A 22,535-nucleotide genomic window follows, 5' to 3' on the forward strand; every position below is an offset into this window, starting at 1 on the left:
TTTTGACCCGATAACATTTCTGAGATTACATGCTACTCAATTCCTGACAAGGATTGAACAGAATCATCATCAGCATAGGAACTTTGTCAACAGTTCCACCACCCACCTTAATTAGTTAAACTCCAGCTACATAAAATCTTGACATTAATTCTAAGATCACAGCAAGTTCCCAACTAGTAGATGTCAATATGTATTGGCCAAATGCATATTCACCAGTCCTATTGCTAATGATCTAATTCAGTAAACCAACGTATTTGTGCTAGTAGAGATCAAAGGAGCAGAACCTACACTCGCACAGCAAATGCATCAAAAGAATCCTTCAAATTCATTAAAATTTTAGGCACTCAGAATGTAAGCTAGATGATGATGATGATGATGAAGGATCTCGATATGAATATTCGAATTGTTTCCCTACAGGTAACAAATAACTACTATAGCTAGAATGCAATGGCTATCATTCATCCAAAATATTCACTGTAAATTTCTAAATAGATAAAATTTCGATGAGCAGTGAGATACTTGCAAGTTTTCAAGGTTTATGTTTTCTGTGTCTCTGAGTTTGTTGACTCTGAATGTAAAAAAATATATAAAATCTATAATTGTGTAGACAAAGAAACAAGATACAATTATGTTCTTTGAAAAACATTCGATACCTTGCTTCGTCCCCATGGATCCCTAAGGACCCAGGAGCCTTCCAGGCGACATCATCGACGCCTCCAGTAGAAGCCGGAGAGTATGATCCCAGCAAATCGACAGAGAGCTTCAGCGGAGAAGGGGAGGAGCGAAGTGGTGAGCGAGGGGGGAGAACAATGGAACTTTAGTCCCACATCGCTAAATCTACCGCTCCGGGTGCGACCGAGATCTTTAAAGCGGGGAAGGATGCCAGGAGAAAACTCATACCTTTCTCGGCCTTTTGGCTAAGATCAAGTGTAGTATCTGTTCTTATCAGTTTAATATCTGATACGTGGGCCATCGGCCCACTATGATATTAAATTAATTTTTTATGGGGAGAGGGTTCGCCACAGTAGCTTGCTACTGGAATCCTCGCGCGTCGCCCTTGCGTTGCACTACTGCATAGGCCTGGCGCACCCGACCAAATCTAATTTAAATATCAATATTAATCGAATAAAAATTATATTTAATGGTTCTTCATTAAATATTTTTTCTCCAATCCAGTAGCTCGTTACATCGATTATATCTTTTTACTGTATAACTAATTTGGAATATTATTATGCTTGAAAATTGATAGAATTATTGTATAACTAATTTGGAATATTATTATGCGTGAAAATTGATAGAGTTATTCTAATTTGGAATATTATTATGCGTGAAAATTGATAGATTTGTGATGCTGTACTTGATCATTTCATGCAGAAACTTCATCTCAAATTTTGAATTAATCTACTGTTCATCCACTGGAGGTGGCTGAGAATAAAATTTGAAATGAGGAAGGTAGACAAATCATACAAAAGCAAAGGTCATAGCAACTAATACAGCTCATTTCATTACTTGTTCATCGTGTTAGTAATGTGCACCAACAAGCACAATGAAATGAAATCATATACTATTCTTGCTACTTAGTATTGCCGATAGAAGAGAGCTTGTTATAATCTACCTTACATCATATCTGAGAACTCGGAATTTTCAATCGGACTTGTGAAGGTTGTGCAAAATGTACAATGATGCTGATGACAAGCATATGCATATCGAGTAGCATAGAAGATCCATTCCAGTAGCTATCGTCACCATTTTGCTTCTTTCAAACATCTTCACCAGGAGAATCATGACAATGACATGCCCAACCTTCGTTTTTAGCTCATCCAGTGAGCTAATCTGCATCCACTTTGGCCTCTCCTGTATGGAACAAGAAACTCATCATTTTGTTTGTAGAAAAAGATTTGTTAGCAATTCCAACATTTTTGTTGCGCGTAGGCCAATTGGAACATAACTCGGGAAAGTAAAATTAGTTTCTTGTTTGAAGGATGTGGAGTAATACAACTTTGCTTGATTCAGTTAAGAGACAATTACCAGCAAGTCCAGAAGGAAAGAAAAATTGTTTTGAAGCAGAAATTTGGTGCAGAGTTGGAGCATTTGAAAAAAGATTGATTCCAGAGATTACTATTTTTTTTATCTCTTGAAGATTATTAGTACCTTTAAGGCAAACATCCCAAAGAGAGAAGATCCCTTTAGAGCACGATCAACACCGGAAGGTGTCTCAGGGGTTATATTGCTGATGAACAGTCCATATAAACCCATACCAAAAATCAGCATCACTGTTCCAGCAAGATAAACATCTGCAGAAATGATAAATTATCACTACAACTTTCGGGAAAGAAATAACACTTCAAGCAAGCTCGAAATACATGTCAAAAGAAGTTCAAACTCATCTTTTTTAAATTACAAATTCGTAGCATGTTTAACTTAAATGAATTAGCAAGTCCCATGTTCCAACAAGAAATTAAAATTCATATCCTGTTTGCTAACCATATTCTGTTCACATGTAGTATCAGTTGAGGGGCAGTTAGGAACATTATACTCTTTTGGATTACACTTTTAAAGCACAAATCAAGCTGCCAAAATCTATCAGAGTGAGGGTTGGCTTACAACCAAACCCACCCACACTCTATTTTGGAGCATTTTCTGCTTTGTAAACATGTAAGACATCAATCAATTTATATGCACCAGCTTGAGAGGGAGTGTCAAATGTACATATTTTTAACACGTATGGCCTATTATGCCATTAGGGTAATACCAAATATGGTATACAATATGTAGGACAAGAGCACCTAACAAAGTTACAATCTCACCCAAGACAAGACAAACTTGGTGAGAATGAGGAACCGAAACCACATTTGATATTTTACTTCATTTCCTAACACTATGCTTGTGATCCTATGTATCTTACACAATATAGAGATGATAACATGTTTGTCAATCATAAATTTTACTCATTCAAATTAATATGGCTTGCTATCCTTGATATGGTTAAAACTCTTTGATAGCAAGCTTTTACAGAAACTTGACTGATGCCTTCACTATTGCATATTTGGCATCAGTATATCGTTGCATGCTAGAACACACAATCCAGAATATTCTATTTTCTCAATCAGATTAGTTCGTACTTTGTTCTAATACATTTGGAAGTATACTACATGTTCTGGACCATAATAATAAAGCAATATAAGAATATTGTTGAAGCCTTGCAGAAGGGCCTTATCTCCTTAATGATTAATATGGTGGTATGATATGCAACAATCATCAAAGCCATAATTAATCAGAAATACACTTACCAATAGCCTCAACTAACCGGAGTACCATTTGTCCAGTATGAACGCCTTTAATACAGCTTGTCCAGTAAACCTTATATGCATCAATTATGTAAACGCAGCCCTAATAAAATGAAAATTTTAGGGAAAAAATATTCAAGGTACTTGAAACTTCAGAGGGACAAATTATGCTTACAGGAGAGTCAATGACATAAAAGAATATGAATAAAATGAAACATAATATAAGCCTGAATTTGTATGGAGTCTATACAAGTAACATCAACATTGAAGTTCGATGTTGTCTGATCTAGCTCCATATTCATACAACTTTTATTATAACAAGTTTGAATTCATCAGAAAGGGTTGCCATTTTTCATAACTTTGTATTTTCCTTTGTACATCAACTTCAATTATATATGTGCATCATCTAACTTCACAAGAAGGCACCAAATCACATGCACATTCTCCATTGACTTTGAAAATTAAAGTTCCATTAGTTTTGCACAAAGAGACTAGTGCTAACATATTGCAACATTTTGGTGAACACATTCATGTCATATGAATGTGACTAGTAATTTATCCTTGCATCGAGATGAATTGATGAATGGAGCGATAAGATCCATATAACCAACTCTTGGGACAAACATGAGTTGATGTGATGATTCATGTCAGCTAGTAAATATACTGTCGATTAGAAAATTGGAAAACTAAATGGTTCTTGTCTACAGTAATTAAATCAAAGATTAATGATATGAAAAAATCCCACTATAGAAACTTTTAGATTTTTGCATATGGACGATAATAAAGAACAAATGATGCACCACAAAAATAACATATTTACTAGTACCAGGTAAACTAGTCATGTAATGGTCATTGTTTCCCAAATTCAGAGCTATGAATGTGCTGTTATTAAATACATAATAGAAATAGTCTGTTTTGTTAGAAAAGGGACATACTTTATGTTTTTACAAGAAGAATATATTTAACTTGGAATAACTTACATTTAGAAAACATAATATAGATCCAGCAAGTGAGCCACCAACAGCCAGCAGGGCTAGGAAGCGAAAATCAAAAATTATCTGCATTTTAGTTCAGAAGTATATTTCATTATTTTGATAAGCTAGCAATAGTTAAAGAAATCCACTTATTTTGGTTACCAAAATTCAAGATTATACTATCAGTAAAATAGAAGTAAAGAACATTGACATTATACAAAAGCATATTAGAGCCAAAAAAAACTTCCTCTGGAATTCCAACTGCTGAGATTTTCATTAAAATCATATAACCATAAAGCATACATAGTACATCATATAATAAAATGTAAGACAAATTTCAGAATCGAAAGTGAAAATTTTGCTATTTTGGATTATTATTGAAGAATTCCTTGTGCCACCATGTGATCTGCAGTTCTTTGTGAATCTTGTCCTGTTCACCCAGCCCTCTCGCCTTGCCATAAGAAATTATGTAATAGCAATGTATTTTGAACAATCCATGGTAAAATCCATAAAGAGATTCTTGTTTCTCCTAAACCTTGTGAAGTGTATCCTTTTATTTTAGTAAAACCATATTGGTAGTCAATGGATGGAAAAACCGTATTTTTGTAAGGAAAGGGAGTTGAAAAGGATTTTACCTGCCCACTGTTATATTGTCAATTTTCTGGTAGTTACAATAATAATCAAACACTAAGGGGAACGAGAATCTACATGAGCACAATTGAGATAAAGAAGTTACTTAAATCTAGATCTTTTACCAAGTGGTACCATACTAAGTTGCTTGAAAAAATCAGTCTACAACATGAGCTGACAAGTTGTTGCCCCAGTACACTTGACCTGCAACTCATGAAATCGTCAATTAATTTAACCATGCAAAAGGCTACTTTTCCCCCCAAATTCTTGTAGCCAGAAATTTCCCTATACAAAGGTCAAAAAAATTCACTAAAAAATCCGGAAAACATTTAATTATTTGACATCTCCTGGTTAAAAACCCACATCAATAGATCACCTACAAATGTAAATTTTATTTTCACAGTAAATACCGCGTGGATCCCTAGTCACTAACTAAGCGAGATTTTTGAACTATTATGTACCAACAAGTGGTTCAGGAAAAGGGAATAGTGGTAAGTATGGAGATCATGAGCCAAACAACGAATTCGCCGAACCACAAGGACGAAGAAAGGAGGAATGGAAGCAGAGTTGCTTACCCTCTCGACGGTGGACTCCGTGGTAGGCACGGGGCCGAGGAGCGCGTTGGTGCTGGGATCGACCGTGAGCTTGTGACCGAACCTGGAATCGGGGTCGGCCTCGGCGCCCAAATAGGTTCCGTCTCGAGCGGCAGTGGAACGGGGGGCGTTGGGGATGCCTTCTCCATGGGAGCGCGAGCGAGGAGAAAAAGAGGCGGAGGAGGATAAGCTGCAAAGGCAACGGGCGCGACGGATCGGGGAGCTTCTGCCGGCTGGGCGGAGAACCGAGGAGAGGGGCGTCGACGGCGAACAGACGGAGATGGAGAGGAAGGCGGCTGCCATGGCGAGCGAACTGTGGAATCGATCGATCGAGAGAGAGCAAGTGAGACAATGACCAGCAGCGGGATCGTCGGATCCGTTTTGAGGTCGGTGGAGAGCCGATTGCAATTTCAATTTCTTTAGAAATAAAATAAAATAAAATAAATCTTTGGCCGTTTACCAAAAAGCCACGTGAGATTAATGGTTATTCGCCTGGTGTGGCGCGGTCAGTTACAGCCTCAAATTTTTTTTTAATAACATAAAATTACTCACGATTAAAATATAAAAATACATAAAATTTTGGATAAAATTAGATGGACGCCTTTATTTAGTGTCTTGTTTTGATTTTTTTTAAAATCATATGAAGTCCTATTCTCTTCTGTCATATATATATATCATACTAAATTTTATCATATATATTTACTCAAATACTCTTCAATATTATTCTATAATATCCAATACTATTATCTTTTATTTAAATTTTATATTATAACAACTATAATTACTGTTATAATGTAATTTAACCCATTGTCATAGTAATTAAATAAATCGTAATTGTGTAGTTATAATAATTATGAAATTTTAACTGCTATAACTACAATAGTTATTTGTAGTTATAACAATTACGATTTTGTAACTACTGTTATAATTATAAATAATTTATAGTTATGATAATTATGAAATCGTAATTATTATAATATATTTTATCCTAATGTATTGAAGGATATCCGTGTCATTTTATAAATAGAGTTGATCGAGTGGAGTGTTTTTTGATTAAAAAAATGATTAACACGTTCGATCCCTCCATCGCCGTCACGCATGAGCTCTCATGGTCCTCAACAGATTTCTACTTGAGCAAGTTGCCTGTCATATTTTGGACTTGTCTCATTTTTATAATTTAGAATTATTTATTTTTAAATAGGATAAGCCCTGTCCAACTAAAATATTAAATATCTTCGACATCAATTCTTTTCTTTCTTTACTTTTAAAGGTGACCAATGAATTGTTCAAATTCACTAAATATAATATATTTTGAATGAAATTTAAATAATAATTATTTAAGAAGTCCATCTCATCTCTTACTATCGCACAATAATCCTGAAACACATATCTGGTTCATAAACGAAGTTGTATTCTTACAACATCAAAGAAGTGGAAACGCATCTGAAAGTAATACCACGGCTGGAACATAAACGAAGTTGTATTCTTACAACATCAAAGAATATCGCTTGAAAACCCAACACAAGAAACTCTTTCTTTGCGGCTGAAAGTAAACTTTATGTACAATTGTTCCTCATAAGATACAGAGATTACGATACAGAAGGCTGCTATCGAATCCAACAGCACTTCACTAGCGATTCGAAACGTAGACCGAAGGGGCTTCTGGGGTCTGAAGTTGATTCGGCTTCATGAAACATGAAGGTTTTGAATTTCTACTCTCAGAGCTTGTAGATTCTGTTCAGCCTTTGCCAACTCCTCTTGGATTTCTATGGATCGATCTATTCTGTCCTGAGCTGCATCCGCATAAGGTCTGCTAATAACTTCAACAAACTGATTTAGTTTCTCCACGCTATTCATCAGGTCCTTCAACATAGCATCGTTGAGTTCGGTAGCCAACTTATCAGCCACCTTGCTGACCTTCTCCATCACCTCTTTTCTTCTTCTTGGAAAATTTGAAATTGCAAACCACCTGCAATGTCAAAAGAAACACTTAAAAAGGATAGGGCGATAATGGTACTTCGAAGCTCCATTCATCTTCGTGACAGAGCTAGAAGTAGAGAAAACAACTAAGCTGTCAAAGAAGATAATTATAACGAAAATCAGAAAAATAAGAAAGGATGATTAACTGAGAGATATACAACAGGCAATAAGACTAAACAGACTCGGTATTTTCATTCATCTGTCTCGAAATCCATACATGAAGGGCACAACATCTTTAATCCGAATTTTTGAGGTTTTTGAATACCTAACTAGAGTCTATTCACTATCAGCGTGGTTCGATCCCAATAATATCCTCCTCACATGTGCCCTGAAGCATGGTTTGATACATTTATCTGACAAGAGATTGTGTATCCTTAAGGTGCTACAAAGAAGGAAAACTGAGAATCGCCATTCTTGCTTAAACACATCATAAATATTCAAAATTGTTCACGTGGATTTTATTTTCTCAAACGACCATATGATTTTACTTTGAATGGTGGTTTATTCAATATTCATGACAGGCCATCTCCATTATCTCTTCCACTCTGCCTATGGCATCAGTGCCCAACTCCAAGCGTTGCTACAGTAGCTCCCAGCTCAAGAGAGAACAGACCAATAAGAGATAGAGTATATGATAGTCACCTAATTTTTGTGGGTAAGCAAGAAGTGAAATGAAGCTAAATTTAGTGAAAGGCCTTAATACTTACCCACCAGCTGAACAAAAAGCAAGAGCAAGGAGATCCTCTAAGGTGGTTGGCAAAACAGATGTAAGAAGCGAAGCAGAGAACCCTGCTGCTCCTAGCCCTCCAAAGGTCCCTACAACCTGTTAAAAAGTGAAAAACAGTTTATACTAATCCAGAAGCAAGAACAGCTTTTGTTAAAATAATTAAGCATATATCTAAAAGCATGATCTGCCTGCCTATATGTATAAGCTAGATTCAAGCTGAACAACATATAGATTACGTCTACTATAAGCAATCCACTACTAGTTCGGCATGTAATGCATGACAGAATAGGTCGAAGAAGGGAAAGAATGCATGCAAATTTGCATAATCATCAATATTCATGGCAAATACACTCTGCAAGTTGCCCAAGTAACAAAAGGAGCAAAAAGGGCAACTTTTGAAGGTCTCTTAGATCTAGATTCAACTATTTGAGCAACAGATGTAATTGCATAAGCTGAACTTTCAGTGGATTTGTAGAGGAATAAATAAGTGAAAGCAAAGAGCCTTCACAACTTCACATTTTTTTACACGGATTTTACACAGGAGGGGAAGGTGGTAGGTATCTTATATTAACAATAGGTATACGCCAAGGCATAATCTATTAGGTATGAAAGGCTGGGTACTACACCTGAGATTATGCTTAGTGGGATTATCCACAACCAGTATCCAGTACAGTTCATATACAAAACCAGTGGCTTGTACAGACGAGATTATCTATAGAAACAGTACCTGGTTGTGGAGAAAGTAAGGCTTCATCCTTTATGGAGTAAGCTTGAACCATAAGGATTAACAGACAGTAAGCTCAATGGAAACCAGTACCAACTAACAGTGTTGTAAAACACAGTCCAACTAGCCGCATATGCATCGCCTAGGATACAAGGGTTTGCATCACATACATGCAATATGTGGTCCCTTAGGCAGTTTAGGTGCTGAGGCAGGCCAAGCAGGTACATATGGGAGCTGGGTAGGTCATCTATGTGAAAAGGGAAAATAATTATAAATAGCTAAAACCTAATGGCTAGTTAATAATTTAAATTTTAAACCAGAGGAATTAACACTTCAACAACAAATTATGGCTCAAAACTGAGTTTACCTTTGTAGTTGTTATCCTTTCTGTTCTTTTGTGGAAAAGATGGATGAAAATCTTGGCATAGGGATAGTGTTAGCAGTAATTAGATGTACAGGGGAAAACCTAGGATATAGTGAAAAATTAATAAATAGAATCCACAAAAAAGAATCTTGCTAAAGCTCTGCGTAAGGGAAAAAGAGTAATTTAGGGTACGTGAATTTTTTAGCAAATGATATATAATGTGATCAAAGGTATTAGAGGAAACCTGCCTATTACTAATGTTTTTCTATTTTATGCCTCTCTTGTGGAGCCTATTTGCTAGAGCCTGCTCAAATACTCACAAACCTAATTCATTTGAGTCCTTTATATGTGGGTCAATCATTCTTCCTAATCTGATGTCTTAAATTGTTCAGCCGTTAGTATAAATAAAGACATTCATACCCACAACTTCCTAAACATTTATGAGTTTGTCTGCTTTGATCTTCAACAAGATTTGGGCATTCATAAAATTCTTTCAATCCGAACCTCATTTTGCATTTACATAAATGATAAATGATGTTCTATAAGGAGTATCCTGTTATACTCCATTTGTTGCACTTATATGTGAGCTAGGCAAGCCATCTGAGCCTTGACATCTTTGCCACTTAGATCCCACTTAGATCAAAATAAAATGTTTGACTATAGTAGGACCCACATGCTATGTACTTTGTGAGTCAAACAATAAGAAAACAACATATACAAAACATTAGTATAGAAAACATGAATATTCTAAGATGGATTTATGGAGTTAGTAGAAACCATAAAATCAAAAATACTATTTGTCGGGAGCAAGTGTAGCTCCAACCTATGAAAAAAGGAAATAAAATAAAATAGTAAAGATGTAACTTAAAAGACACAACTAGAGTTTAGTAAAGATAAGTTGAAACAATTAGAGTTGAATGAATGAGTAGAGGAGAAAAGTTATCTGTTTGATTAAAATGCTTTACAAAATCTGTACATTACTAGCTAATATATCCTTCCAATGGTGGGATAAGATGCATATAGCTGACCCCAAATATATGGGAGCAATTTCTTGTTGTTGAAGAGGAATCAGGAACTTGTTTTATAATTGCACTACAATCAGATCATTTTCACAAATAACCAATAGCTTAGGCATCATAATAATCAATACATTAGGTGAATGTATAATAAGCACGCACAGGATTTATCTTCCTCTGTCAACAACTTACAAAACTCCTCAGTAAACAAAAGGTTGTAAATAAAAGAGTAAATCAATGAAATAAACAAAAATGAGAAGAAAAATAAATGCAATATTTAACGAACCACTTCTCGTATTTCTTGTTCAAAAAGTCTTGCAGCTGCACCAGAACTGAAGTTCTCTATCACCTTAGAGCTGAAATCCCCAGACGCAATATCGATACCATATTTTTCCAGATGAAACTCGCCATTAGTATCAACTAATGCAGGCCACTGTTTTTTAAAGTGCTCCAAATAGAGCTTTGCTTCATGAGAATTACAGGACTCTAACCATTCTGAGTAATCAGCAAGAAGTCTCTGGAAACATCACCACAAAACAAAATAACTGTACAACCATTTTCAGGTAAATGAGATGGCATGATGTGAAACTAGCACACACAGGTTACACCTTCACCAGATATTTTCAGCAAGTCTGTTGAGTGAATTTAGATGAGACAATCAAGGATTCAAACAATTCAAGAAAATTGCATGCATGATATACATAAGACAACACTTCGAGTAGTTCCTAGAAAAGTGGGGGGAAAGGTAACACTTGGACTCAGGCTCTTTTTATAAAACATAAGCAAATATCATTCATAAAAAGAACTAGATTTCTGCATGGACCTTTTGCCATTGTCCATCTCGCTTGCTGCTTTATTGAGCTACATGAATTCAGTTCATTTACACATGGATTCATAAATGCTTGTTTAAAGTCAAGAAAAGTGATGGAAGAATGGAGGGACAAATATTTAGGCACAATTATGTGAAACTTGAGGTTCATATTTAAAGGTCACAAAAACAATGACAATGGGAAGGCAATTTGAAATTACATTGTCATTCAGAACTTTTCCAAGAAAATTTAACCATTTGCAATATCTTTCCAGACCCCACATTATGATCTGAACTCTGGAGAAGGTAATCTGATTTAATCATTTAAAACTTTGCTTGTTTCTTTTTGCCATTAGCTTAGTACAGTAAAAAAGTTTTTTTTTATTTACATTGTTTGGAATATATTGCAACAAATGAAATATTTTTTCAATTGATATCAGATCTAAAATCCAAGTAAATTATCTTATTGGAAACTTTTAGAAAATGTCAAAAAGGTAATAAACTTTAAATAAATTAAATTTTACTATATTTCATTTATTTCTATTAAAAAAATAAAATGGAAATAAAACAAAAAAATCAATCCATCTAAGAAAGGGTGAACAAAGGGCTACAGAAGGAAATCTGTTTTTAGTTAGTCATATCCAAAAGAGAAGGGAATATATGACATCACAGATAGTCCAACTTGTGGTTTCCTAACATTTGCCTTAATCTTCACGTATACAGCACAACTTATCTGTGCTAAATAAATGAAAATCGAAAAGTACCTAGAAATAAGACTCTAATTTATTTCCATATTTAGCTTATCTGCAACTAATTAGCCATTGAATTGTGCACTTCAGAGTGTTGTAATTTCCGTCCAATCGTCTTGGAACTCTTTGCCTATGGTCAGTTGTTGCCAGTTTCCATAGATGAAGTTATTAAGAGAGATATAGGCAGGCTCCTAACAGACTATTTTTATCTGCTTACATGCAGCATTGGGCAAAGAGAAACTTCTATTTGCAGCATTGGACAAAGAGAAACTTCTATATCAAAGATAAATAACATTTATCTTCTTCCTACATGCCATGAGAATTTCCAATCTTGTCTCAATTCCAATGTGTGACTTGCGCTGGGCAAATCCAGTATGTTTTCCTTTTCCAGTACTAACTTGTTTCCACTACCAACTGCCTTTTGCAGCCCCAACCTATGTATACTAACAATGAGATTAACATTGTAATACTTATCCTACCATTAAATTTATGAATGGAAAGTACAGCGAGACTTAAGTTCACTAAATAATTCCAGTTAATGCATAACAGTGTAATACAAATCAATCCAAACTCAAGCCACCATGATTTATTTGTTTTTATTTATTTATTTATTTTTCAAATAAATTGATTGTTTATGGTAAACATTGTATAATATAGATATAGTGAACTTCAAACCAGAGGTGACTATTCAGCAATTCTTGTAGTTCTATACTCATGGAAGTATCAACATGCACACTACAGTTACTAGGTCCTACTTAAAGAAGATGCAGAAGAGATCATAGATAATATGTTCAGTTAAACCAATTCCATGTACATTAATTGAACTAGAAACTATGCTTATGCTTAAAAGAAATGAAGAAAATGTTTAAAACATCTGACAGCATCAATTAGAACAAAAAATATACTTGTGCATCAGAAAGAGCAGGATCAATGATGTCATTTTGGAAAGTTGATGTAGTGAAGGTAGAACCAGCTCTTTCTGTTTTCAAAGCATATGTAGGAATAAGATCAATATTTGACAATCTGAGGAGGGAATCTGTCAGCTTCAGTGCTCGGGATTTTGCTGTCTCGACCTGCATTTTAAGAAAAGAAAGATGCTGTAAAGATAAACCATAATAAATTGCTTATAATCTTATAATATGAAGAAAATTCAGGAATAGAGATTATGCTGTTGTTTGTATGATCCCCTATTAGTACCCTGGTAATATTATCTATAACCATACATACCGCAGATGTGATACTCTTCCTCCATGTAACACTCTCACTCTCAATTTTTGCAGAATAGTCTTTTACACTGCTAAGGATTCCAGTGATTGAAATCAAATCTTCACTGGCAGTTTCATATTCTTGTTTTACAAGTGCTTGGCAGGAAGATAATAGCCTGTCAGCAATAGCAAGTGGTGTTTCAAGTTTCAACTTCACTCTCTCCAAACCACTTTCTGTTGTTCCATCTAAAAGACTAAATAAGAACTTCTCCAGCTCATAAAATTGACTGCTCATCCAACGACCATCACTAAATAAGGCTTCCTCATATTTTTCCGCACTGTAACTTGAAGAGGAGAGCTTCGCATCCAAAGCAGACCGTGCAGATACAGGAAATAACCTTATATCTTCTGAGTTAAGCACCTTACGTGCATTTTCTTTTACAAAGGAAGTTGCTTCCTCAAGCTACACAAAAGAATAAGTAGAACAGTCATTAAAATTAGAGATAAACAACATAGCTAAACAGCAGCACAAATTACAATGAAATATATCAGAGGAGGAATTCATAATCAAACCTCACTGCTTGTTCGATAAAGGTCCAATTTGTTTAAAACAAATACAACTTTTTTCTTCCACTGTTGGACATAAAGAAGAAAGGTAACCTGACATTTGGACAGATAAATAAGTCGGCACATACATAAATACAGAATTTCCACACCGCAGAAATATTTAACTGACATTGCTTAACAGTACATACCCAGAAACAGACTTAGCACAATTGAAAGCAAGAAAATGCTAAGCATGCAATCAGGTGAAGAATATCAGATTCTACAAAAGTTGTATTAGATACTAAAAACAGTGAAATTATATGATAAATCAAGATAATACCCATTATATTGTAGGCACTAATGGCTTCCTTAAAGTGAAATGAGTCTTGGAGGATGAATAGCTTGGCCACTTTCAAAAGATTCTAATGTTTGCAAGGATAAAAAGATTTGTGAGAGATTGCACAGTGAAATGAGAGATTGAGATTTCAATATCTGCTCTTCAAATAAGGAATAAACATTGGAAGAGAGACCATGTAAAATCCAATATTGCTCAAAGAGAGATCACAAAGAAAGACTTCATAAATTATGGCATTTACAAAGGACAATCTATCTTTTCAGAGTTACAATTAATAATGGAACTAAAAAAAACATCACAGATATGAGTGAGATCAGAATTCCAACATTTTTTCTGTTAGGGGAGGAATGTCAGAAAGTAACTAAGTTATTGGCCATTTTACTTTGAGAAAGGGAGAATGTGTTAAGGACAGATTTAAGTGAAATTTGGCACAAGCTCTGATAGAAGAGATGTTGAAAACGATAGATAAATAGTAATCTTGTCTTAAATCATGCAAAAAAGCAAACGAAGGGTGGTGAGGTAGAAACTATGTTAGCTAAATATTGTTACCTACCTCTAAAACTTGAACTCATCTAACCCCTCCATAACCGTGCTGGACAATGATACTCCAACACTGACGGCCCAAGATAACTCTTGATACTCCTATCCGTCATGTATAAATTTTTTTGAAAACAATCGTGTTTCATATTTTGATCCAACACATGTTTGATACCTGCATCCGTGTACAACTAACATAGATTGTCATAATAACCATTACAGAGAGTTCTTTTGTAATACTGATCACTTTAGTCAACGGAATCATCTAGAAGTTTGACCATTAAGTGTGAACCCAAAGAACATAAGAATCAGATGGAAGGGATGGACAATGTGTGGGGTTACAAAGATGATGTGCCATCATAAAAAGAGACAACCACATGATTTTGATGATAGAAAAGTAATTATAACATATGAATATCTGGTTGTATCAACAAATTTATGCAGTGGTACGCACCCACTTCGATACAATTAAAAATAACAAAACAAAAAATTGTCTCAAAATTACTAGCAGTGTAGCATGAGGGCTGCCATTGATAGAGGGAATTATTAAAATGTTACCTAAAGTATGCTAATTGCATTGCATGGCAAGTAATTAGATACAACCTAACTTTTCAAATAGGAGCACCAGTCTCTCCACTTATCATGCTCATAGAAAGTTGAATGCATCTTATTGTCTATTAATTGCATTGACTTTGTGTGATATTTAGCAGGTTTATAAGCAATCGAAATAACAATGTTATAGAAACATATAGTACTACACGCAAAAAAGTTACCTCACTTTCGGTCAATGGTCGATCTGCTGATATAACAAAGAGAATCAAGTCAGCACGGGGCACAAACTCTTCAGTTAGACGTTGTTGCCTTTGAAGAATCACATTTGTTCCAGGTGTATCTACAAGGTTCATCTGTTTAGTGCCAATAGGATTAGTTAAAAGGGATGAGATTCACATGTCAAACAAAAACTGAAGATCTATACTCAATTGAAAAGGTTGTTAAGTCCTGAGCATGAATGCTCAAAGATTCTTACTATATATATATATATTCTTAACTAGATACAGATTGAAATTTTAAATAATTACACTTCAACTGACAAATTAGTTTATACAATTGCAGTGCAGTAAGAAATAATAATCATTTAGATCATAATTTAGAAATAAGTAACATGCAGAAGTGAGACAAGATTCCAAAATAAGCAAACCCCTAGTGAACCAACGCAATGAGAAATCACATGATTAACCACAACAATAAAAAATTATGCTAAATCAGTAGGTGATCCAGGATTACTTCTCTGATTTGATCTATCAGCTCTAAATAATATGAATATATAAGAAATTAGTAATTCAAATTTCAAAATATTTGAATACACGTCACTATCTGGAGTTGATCACCAACTTCATAGCAGTAAAATTTTAAAAATTTTAAGAATGTTTATGTTAATGAAAAATATATAACTGTGAGGGAACTTTGTGCATATGGAGGTAATAGAAAACAAGGGTCAAATTGAACATAAAAATTTGAAGTTCTGCTCTCTTGCTTAAGTGGGATTAGTAGCAGCATGTGTATAAGTTCAACAGTTCAACCTTGTAGCCTTGGTAAGGCAAACTAGCTTAAAATCTTAAACTATAAAAAAACATTTAACTTCAATACCACTTTGAAAACAAGGGTTGGAAGACAACAAGAGGGGTCTTGTATTAACTAATTAGGCATGCATAGTAACACCTAAAACAAGCAAGAGAACCCTCAAATTTAAGCCATCAAACAAGCTATATATTTCCCAAAATCTAACATTTATGAACGATACATTTTTGAAACTCCTTGATCATTACAAACATCCAAAACCACTAGGTAAAACTCTCAATTTATCTTCATAGAAAACTGTTTTTGCTCCAAGTCCAACAACCTAAAATAGAGAGAAGCCGCCAACTCAGGAAGTTTCAGGCTAGTATTTGCATTCTTAGTACCAAACATTCTAGTATGATTTAATGGCAATTAATGGTATCTGTAAGATTATTTTTTAAGAATGTTACATTTGGAGCAAGAATAGCCCAAAAAACAGCAATTTACTGAACAGAGAGGTAAATTGAAATTTCTCTTTAACTTGCTAATAAATAAAGGTCATATTGATGTTCCTAAATGTTTACAGCTCACAAGCAAAATTCTGCCAATTGAGCAGAATGGACATTATTTGTATCATAATATCACTCATCAAAGTATTGAAAAGGACTTTAATATTCAAAAGGGGAGAGAATCCACTGGCTAATGTTGCCATCCATGTATTTTAGTATGCTTTCATAAATTTTAACTTTTCTTCTTGTAACGACCAGTGGCGAACCAGCAAATTTCTGATAGGACTTGATCCCTCCTTTTGGTGAATGTCTTGTTGAATTAATAAAGAAACAGTTGACAAACAAAACTTGTACCAATTAAATTAGTAGAGAAGACAATAAAATTAAACCCAGATCTTAATGAAGGACAAGTTCCTGATGGTAGTAGTGTTTGGTGGTTAATGTTGTATTTTCAAGCTAAATTATGTTGGTATTTAAAATGAGCTCTCTTAAATGAAAGGCTGAAATTTTAAATATGAAAATGCAATTAACTAAGTCTTTCCTTCAAGAGAGAATTCTGCAACTAATTCTTCTATTTGCTTATTAACTAAGACCTAAAAAATTGCTCAGAGATGATATGAAGCATGACTTTGAAAGAAATATGTAAGGACAAATAATTTGAACAGAATATTTTAGAGAAGTTTAGATTTACTAACTTGTTTGAGTATTGGAGATGACAAATAGCATATAAATTGTCCATCTGGATTTCTTTCACAGCGGCTGTGATTGGCAGACTCTGTCTCGGAATGCAAAAGCAGGGTGATCTCATTTGTAGTAGGCACCACTCCTTCCTTGAGATATCTCCGTCCAAGAAGGGCATTGATAACAGTAGATTTTCCAGAGTTAAATTCACCCTAAGAACAAAATGAACCATTTATCTTAGAAATAAGAAAGATTAAAATAGAAAAGGCAATTTCAGAAACATCCACTCAGATTTCTTTCAACAAGTTTATATTGCATAACAAAACAAAATGACTTAGCAGGGATCAAGGGAAACATTGCAACAATGTGCAGATAGTAATCAAGCTATTACTTGTCAGCCATTACAAAGTAAACAGTAAACAAAAAGCATACAACGAAATTATGAAGAAAGCATATCAACTGTTTTATGTGCAGCTCGCCCCAACAATTGAGACTAACCGTAACTATCATAGCAAAAGGTTAATAACTACATAATTGATTGTTGCACGAAGTTATAACAGCAGGGTTAAAGGCAGAGATGGTATTACATTAAAAATAGACATTAGGCTCTACCTCTTTACATCTGACAATAGGAGTCTGTCAAACCACCAATGGAAACAACAGCTAAGTATTGTGCAAACCCACATTTAGGGAATAGGTTCATGTGAAAATAATAATGGCAAAAATCACCAAAAAATATACCAACAACAAGAATTTATGATCAACATTGGAGTACATCTACTCAATCGCAAATCTCATTCCATAGTGGGCAAAATATACCCTTTCAGCTGTGTACATGAACAGTAACTCATCTCAAAATTTATATGTTTTACCCATGTTGCTTACTAACCATGCATCACTCATAGTGGGCAAATTGCCTACTAAGTATTCTTCCTCCTTTTATTCTTCCTCTTGGTCTTCTTCTTCTCTCTTTTTCTCTTCCTCTCATCATTCTTGTTATGCTTGATCCATCATTGCCCATTTAGGTCTCATCTCATGTTAGTTTCCCACTAGCAACTTTGTACAATCTTCACCCCTGATTAGTGTATCCTCCATTAAATGACATTGTGATTTCACTCTCTCTCTAACTTTCCCACGGGATCTCACACAATTCAGAGAAGTATAACAATATAATATATATGTACCTACATATGTAAATATTAAATTGAATCAAGTTGTTCCCACAAGTGGAGGGCATTACAGAAGCGGGTTGATTCAAAACTAGGTCACCGTGGGTAGGGTATCATGTGTTGATAGGCATGATACGACATCTTTATGAAAAGAGAACAAAATTTGTATTGATACATGAAATTGAGATTTTAAACTTTGTGTCTACTCATTACTATTAGGAAAATTTCATGATTTCAACTAATTTATCAGCATGCTTAACCTGTAATCATATAGGCACAATTCTAAATAAACATGTTTGGCCATGAACAGATAAACAAACATACCTGGCAAATCTTTCAGATTTCTTCAGCAACTACTTGCTAACTAATCGTATTAAGATATCTAATTTCTTAACTCACCACAATAACTAGCAAAAATGGCTCGCTAAGACGAGATGCAGCATCCACAAGAAGTGAAACATCCTTCATCTGCCATGAAATGATTAGAAATTTAACTAAAATCCAACACAAAATGAAGAAGTAAAGAAACTCAATTAAAATTTTATTATGGCATCTTCAACTACCAAATTTTTAACACTAGAAGATCACCATTGGTGTCGCTTTTTGAATGATAGAAACTGCTTCATTTATCAATATTCTTTCCCTTTCAATTAATTCTAGCTCGCGGTCATCTAATTTTGAGAATCCCATGATCCCTGCCTGCCTGTTATTTGCAAACCTAGCATCGTCCATTTTAGATCTTAAAGTTTGATATTTATCTTGCATTGTTCCATTGGCCATATATGGCATGGAGAACATCTTCAGAGTTCCATAATCAAAGTTTTTCAACTCATTCAAGCACAAAACTATTCCACTAGCACCTGCTTTCAACAAATTTGATGCCATGTTTGAAGGTAATCTGTCAGGAAAAAAGTCAGTTGCAATGAAGAAAAGTGGAACTTTCATCTGCTGAATGACAGAACTCCCGAGTATATCATCAAATTTGTCTGCCTTCATACTCATTATAAGAAAATCAGCACCTTCTGAACTAGAAGCACTTAAAGCAGAAGCTGTACTTTGTACTGTCCTTGCTACTAGAGGAAGATACACTGAATTGGACTTTGATTTCATCATCATGTTCCTGGCCACAAGTGTGGGAATAGCTGTAGGGAGAGGAGAAAATGTACTAAGATGCAAAATCTAGTAGCCCTAACTAATGAAAATTTTAATGACCGACAACACAATTTGTTTAGGCTTGCTTGGAAGGTTCATGGCTAAGAAAGGAAGCAACAAAAACAAGGTAAACAAAGGCCAATTTGAGATAGAGTCTAGCTGAGGTGATCAATTAGGTCTACCCACCTATGTCAACTACATGAACCTTATGCCTCCATTGGTCTCTATGCAGCTATATTACCTACTCAAACGAAAAAAATAGGATTAAGATTCATAATAATAATTTTAGAAAAATTTTAACATTTGGGCTTAATGCAACCCTCAACCCTTTTCATGAATCGTTTTGATTAATTGTGAATCAATCAAGTTGTAGATTGATTTGTTGTTAAATTGGATCTTAGGGAGCTGTAAAATTGAGAGGTGGCGGGTAGCTACATATTGGTTCAGATCAACAAGGCTGATAATAAGGTTTAGATGATTCAACTCAGGAGTAGGAGTATTATTATTGGAAGTAGAATCCTTCACTACTACTATTATTGGATTCAAAATTTGCCATCAAACACAAGTTTGTCCAAAGACTCAGAGTCAATCCTAATGAATGAAGCTACAACATCGTATTAACTCTGGGTTTTGATTGAACGGTTCTTTCATTGAATATCTTTGGTCATAATAGGCTTTGGAGCTTTATATGCTTCTTGTTGTATTTGTGATTAATGATTTGTTGTTGCCTTTTAAGTTGGTTCTAATCCCTTGGGAGATTATTTCTCAACTTGTGATTGTCATGTGATGGTATTGGTTGAGTTGATACAACGTTCGGAACTCGGGAGTGTTATGACGGAGCTGAGTGTTGTGGGAGGATTGTGCTCATATCATTTTGTTAGGGTTATATGTAGAATGGATGTCAATTGATGTACATGTCTGTAGTGTGTAGGAATTGTAGGATCCTATCCCTCATATTCAAATTGTAGTCTTACTCCTAGAATTTGATGGATTTAGGATGATTCAATTTTCTTTCCATGACTTGGTTTGTGTAGCTGTAATAGTGGATTTTTGTTAGCTGACTTCTTCTCAATTTAGATCTAGGAAGTTTGTGGATTGTATTTGTTAGCCATTGATGTTGTAATGGCCTATCATGTGAGGTGGTGTAAATAAATATGGTATGTGCAGTTTGTGCATGCTATCTCCTAAAAATTTTGCTGATAACATACTCATATTGGTTGATTGAATATATTATGGTTAATATTCTTGCACACTCACTGGAGTTTGTCAACACTCTGTAGTTGATTATCATTCATCTTGTTGATAGTTCTGGCCTTCTGGGACTGGAATAACTGGATGTTGTTACACCAGTTAGAGGTTTGGCAGTTACATTCGACATATTTTTTTTGATTCACTTATGCTGATAGATAGAGTTATTATGGCATACTTTCTACATTACTAATTAGCACATTTATGTTTATTCCTTGTCTTGCCTCCAGTTTTAAATGTTGATGTGAGTTGACTGCATTAGATTTTCAAGAGTTGTTGGGGTTATGAGACGGAGACACTTTATTAGGATCTTCGCTGGAACTTGTTTAGTAGTTATGGTTGCATGCGTGTCAATAGATTCCTGGAGGGTTGTCAAGAACATATTGATAAATGAGAAAAGCCAAATTGTTCTTCTATTCAAATTATGCAGATCTAACTGCCAAAAAACAACATTGCATGCTAGCGTGCTAGATAGTAAATGAACTCCCGTAGATTCATCATGATAATGGGCTCTGATATTAGAAATAAAAAAAACAGTTCACATAAATGATCGAACCCGATAGAAAATCAAGGAACTTGCTAACTAAATTCAAATGATTAAACTACGATAACATGGCAGGAATACAAACCCGAATCTGACAGAACCACTCCGTTCGCTCCGACAGCAGCAGCAATGTCAACGCGCTCGGCGATTAGAAGGTAAGCCCTGTCGCCGACCAATGATTTCAAAGCACACGCCGCCTCGTAAAGCCTGCCACCAGTCTCGTCGCCGCCGTCGAGCACAACCACTCCGACTCCTTTGGGCAAGGCAAAGTCAATTTCAGCCCCCCTTTCGAGCGCCTCGTCGACGCTTAACCGGAGCACCAAGGTGGGGATATTTATCTCCGGCCGCTTGAACCCGCCGGGGAACAAAGTCCTCACCTGCTGCTGTTGTTGCTGCTTCTGCTGCTGCTGCATCTGTTCTTGAGGATTGGGGAAGGAAGAAGGGTTGGGCCCGACGGCATTCACGGTTCGGGGAGTAGATCGACGGTCGGAGAGGGAGGGGCGCCGGCAGAAGGGAAGCCCCGAGAGGGGTTTGGGGAGGCGATGAAGGTGGGGGCTGCGAGCAGCGGCGACGGGCGAGTGGCAGTGCAGCAGGCAGGCTACCATCGGTGGCCGACGAGAAATTTGGACGAAGGAAGAGAGGGAGATGCGTTCGAGGGAGGCTTATCCACAACGATCCACTAATCCGGATTTCCGCTTGGCGAGAGCATCCATTTTTCAATTTCTCATCAGAATATTTTTCTTAAAATAGGAGAATACCTGGCTCCGTGATAGGCCGTCGGTTACTATTTTGGGAGGCGAAACGACTTCAACTAACCCACGATTCGTTGTTTTCGTTCACCAGTCACCACTCGTCTTATGAGTTATGATATTGAGTTTTTTTTTAATATTTAATAAGTTTGAGAAAAATCGATGATTTACAAAAGGACGCATACAGATTTCAATAATTCTCAAATTATGCATCATATTTTAAAAATTATCAAAAAAAACATATTAATTTACAATGGACATCTTGTTCTACGCCTCCCGCCTTTTTCATACTCGATTTCTAATGCATTCGAGTCACATTATCAAAAAATCTAATTTAAAAGTAAAATTTGTGATTTGCATAGACATAACCTCATCATGACTCTCACCCCTCTTTCTCCACCGTATGAATATATCCAACATAATAGTAGTGT

The 22,535-nt window shown here is 35.4% G+C and overlaps 2 protein-coding genes and 1 non-coding gene across 3 annotated transcripts; 1 reads left to right on the top strand and 2 right to left on the bottom strand.

Annotated features, from left to right (window-relative positions):
* Positions 1-896: 896 nt before the first annotated feature.
* On the top strand, positions 897-1,094 carry LOC141830262 (U2 spliceosomal RNA). Its single transcript, XR_012601951.1, has one exon. It is a non-coding gene; the product is annotated as a U2 spliceosomal RNA (small nuclear RNA).
* A 350-nt stretch (positions 1,095-1,444) lies between these two features.
* LOC141829500 (uncharacterized) lies at positions 1,445-5,857 on the bottom strand. The gene is made up of 5 exons (XM_074716990.1): positions 5,467-5,857; positions 4,268-4,345; positions 3,291-3,390; positions 2,152-2,294; positions 1,445-1,854 (listed from the first exon to the last, which is right to left on the bottom strand). Exons 1-5 carry the CDS (start codon positions 5,785-5,787, stop codon positions 1,645-1,647), a joined length of 852 nt encoding a protein of 283 aa, XP_074573091.1. The 5' UTR covers positions 5,788-5,857; the 3' UTR covers positions 1,445-1,644.
* A 1,135-nt stretch (positions 5,858-6,992) lies between these two features.
* Positions 6,993-22,037, bottom strand: LOC141830231 (putative transmembrane GTPase FZO-like, chloroplastic). Its single transcript, XM_074717716.1, has 11 exons — positions 21,441-22,037; positions 19,000-19,553; positions 18,811-18,879; positions 17,257-17,454; positions 15,269-15,400; positions 13,631-13,717; positions 13,080-13,520; positions 12,758-12,925; positions 10,582-10,812; positions 8,172-8,287; positions 6,993-7,453 (listed from the first exon to the last, which is right to left on the bottom strand). Exons 1-11 carry the CDS (start codon positions 21,958-21,960, stop codon positions 7,171-7,173), a joined length of 2,799 nt encoding a protein of 932 aa, XP_074573817.1. The 5' UTR covers positions 21,961-22,037; the 3' UTR covers positions 6,993-7,170.
* Between the last annotated feature and the right edge of the window lie 498 nt (positions 22,038-22,535).

This window comes from Curcuma longa, chromosome 5 (assembly GCF_044706935.1).
Source record: "Curcuma longa cultivar G26 ecotype Majalengka, Jawa Barat chromosome 5, ITB_CL_G26_1.1, whole genome shotgun sequence".
Lineage (NCBI taxonomy): Eukaryota > Viridiplantae > Streptophyta > Magnoliopsida > Zingiberales > Zingiberaceae > Curcuma > Curcuma longa.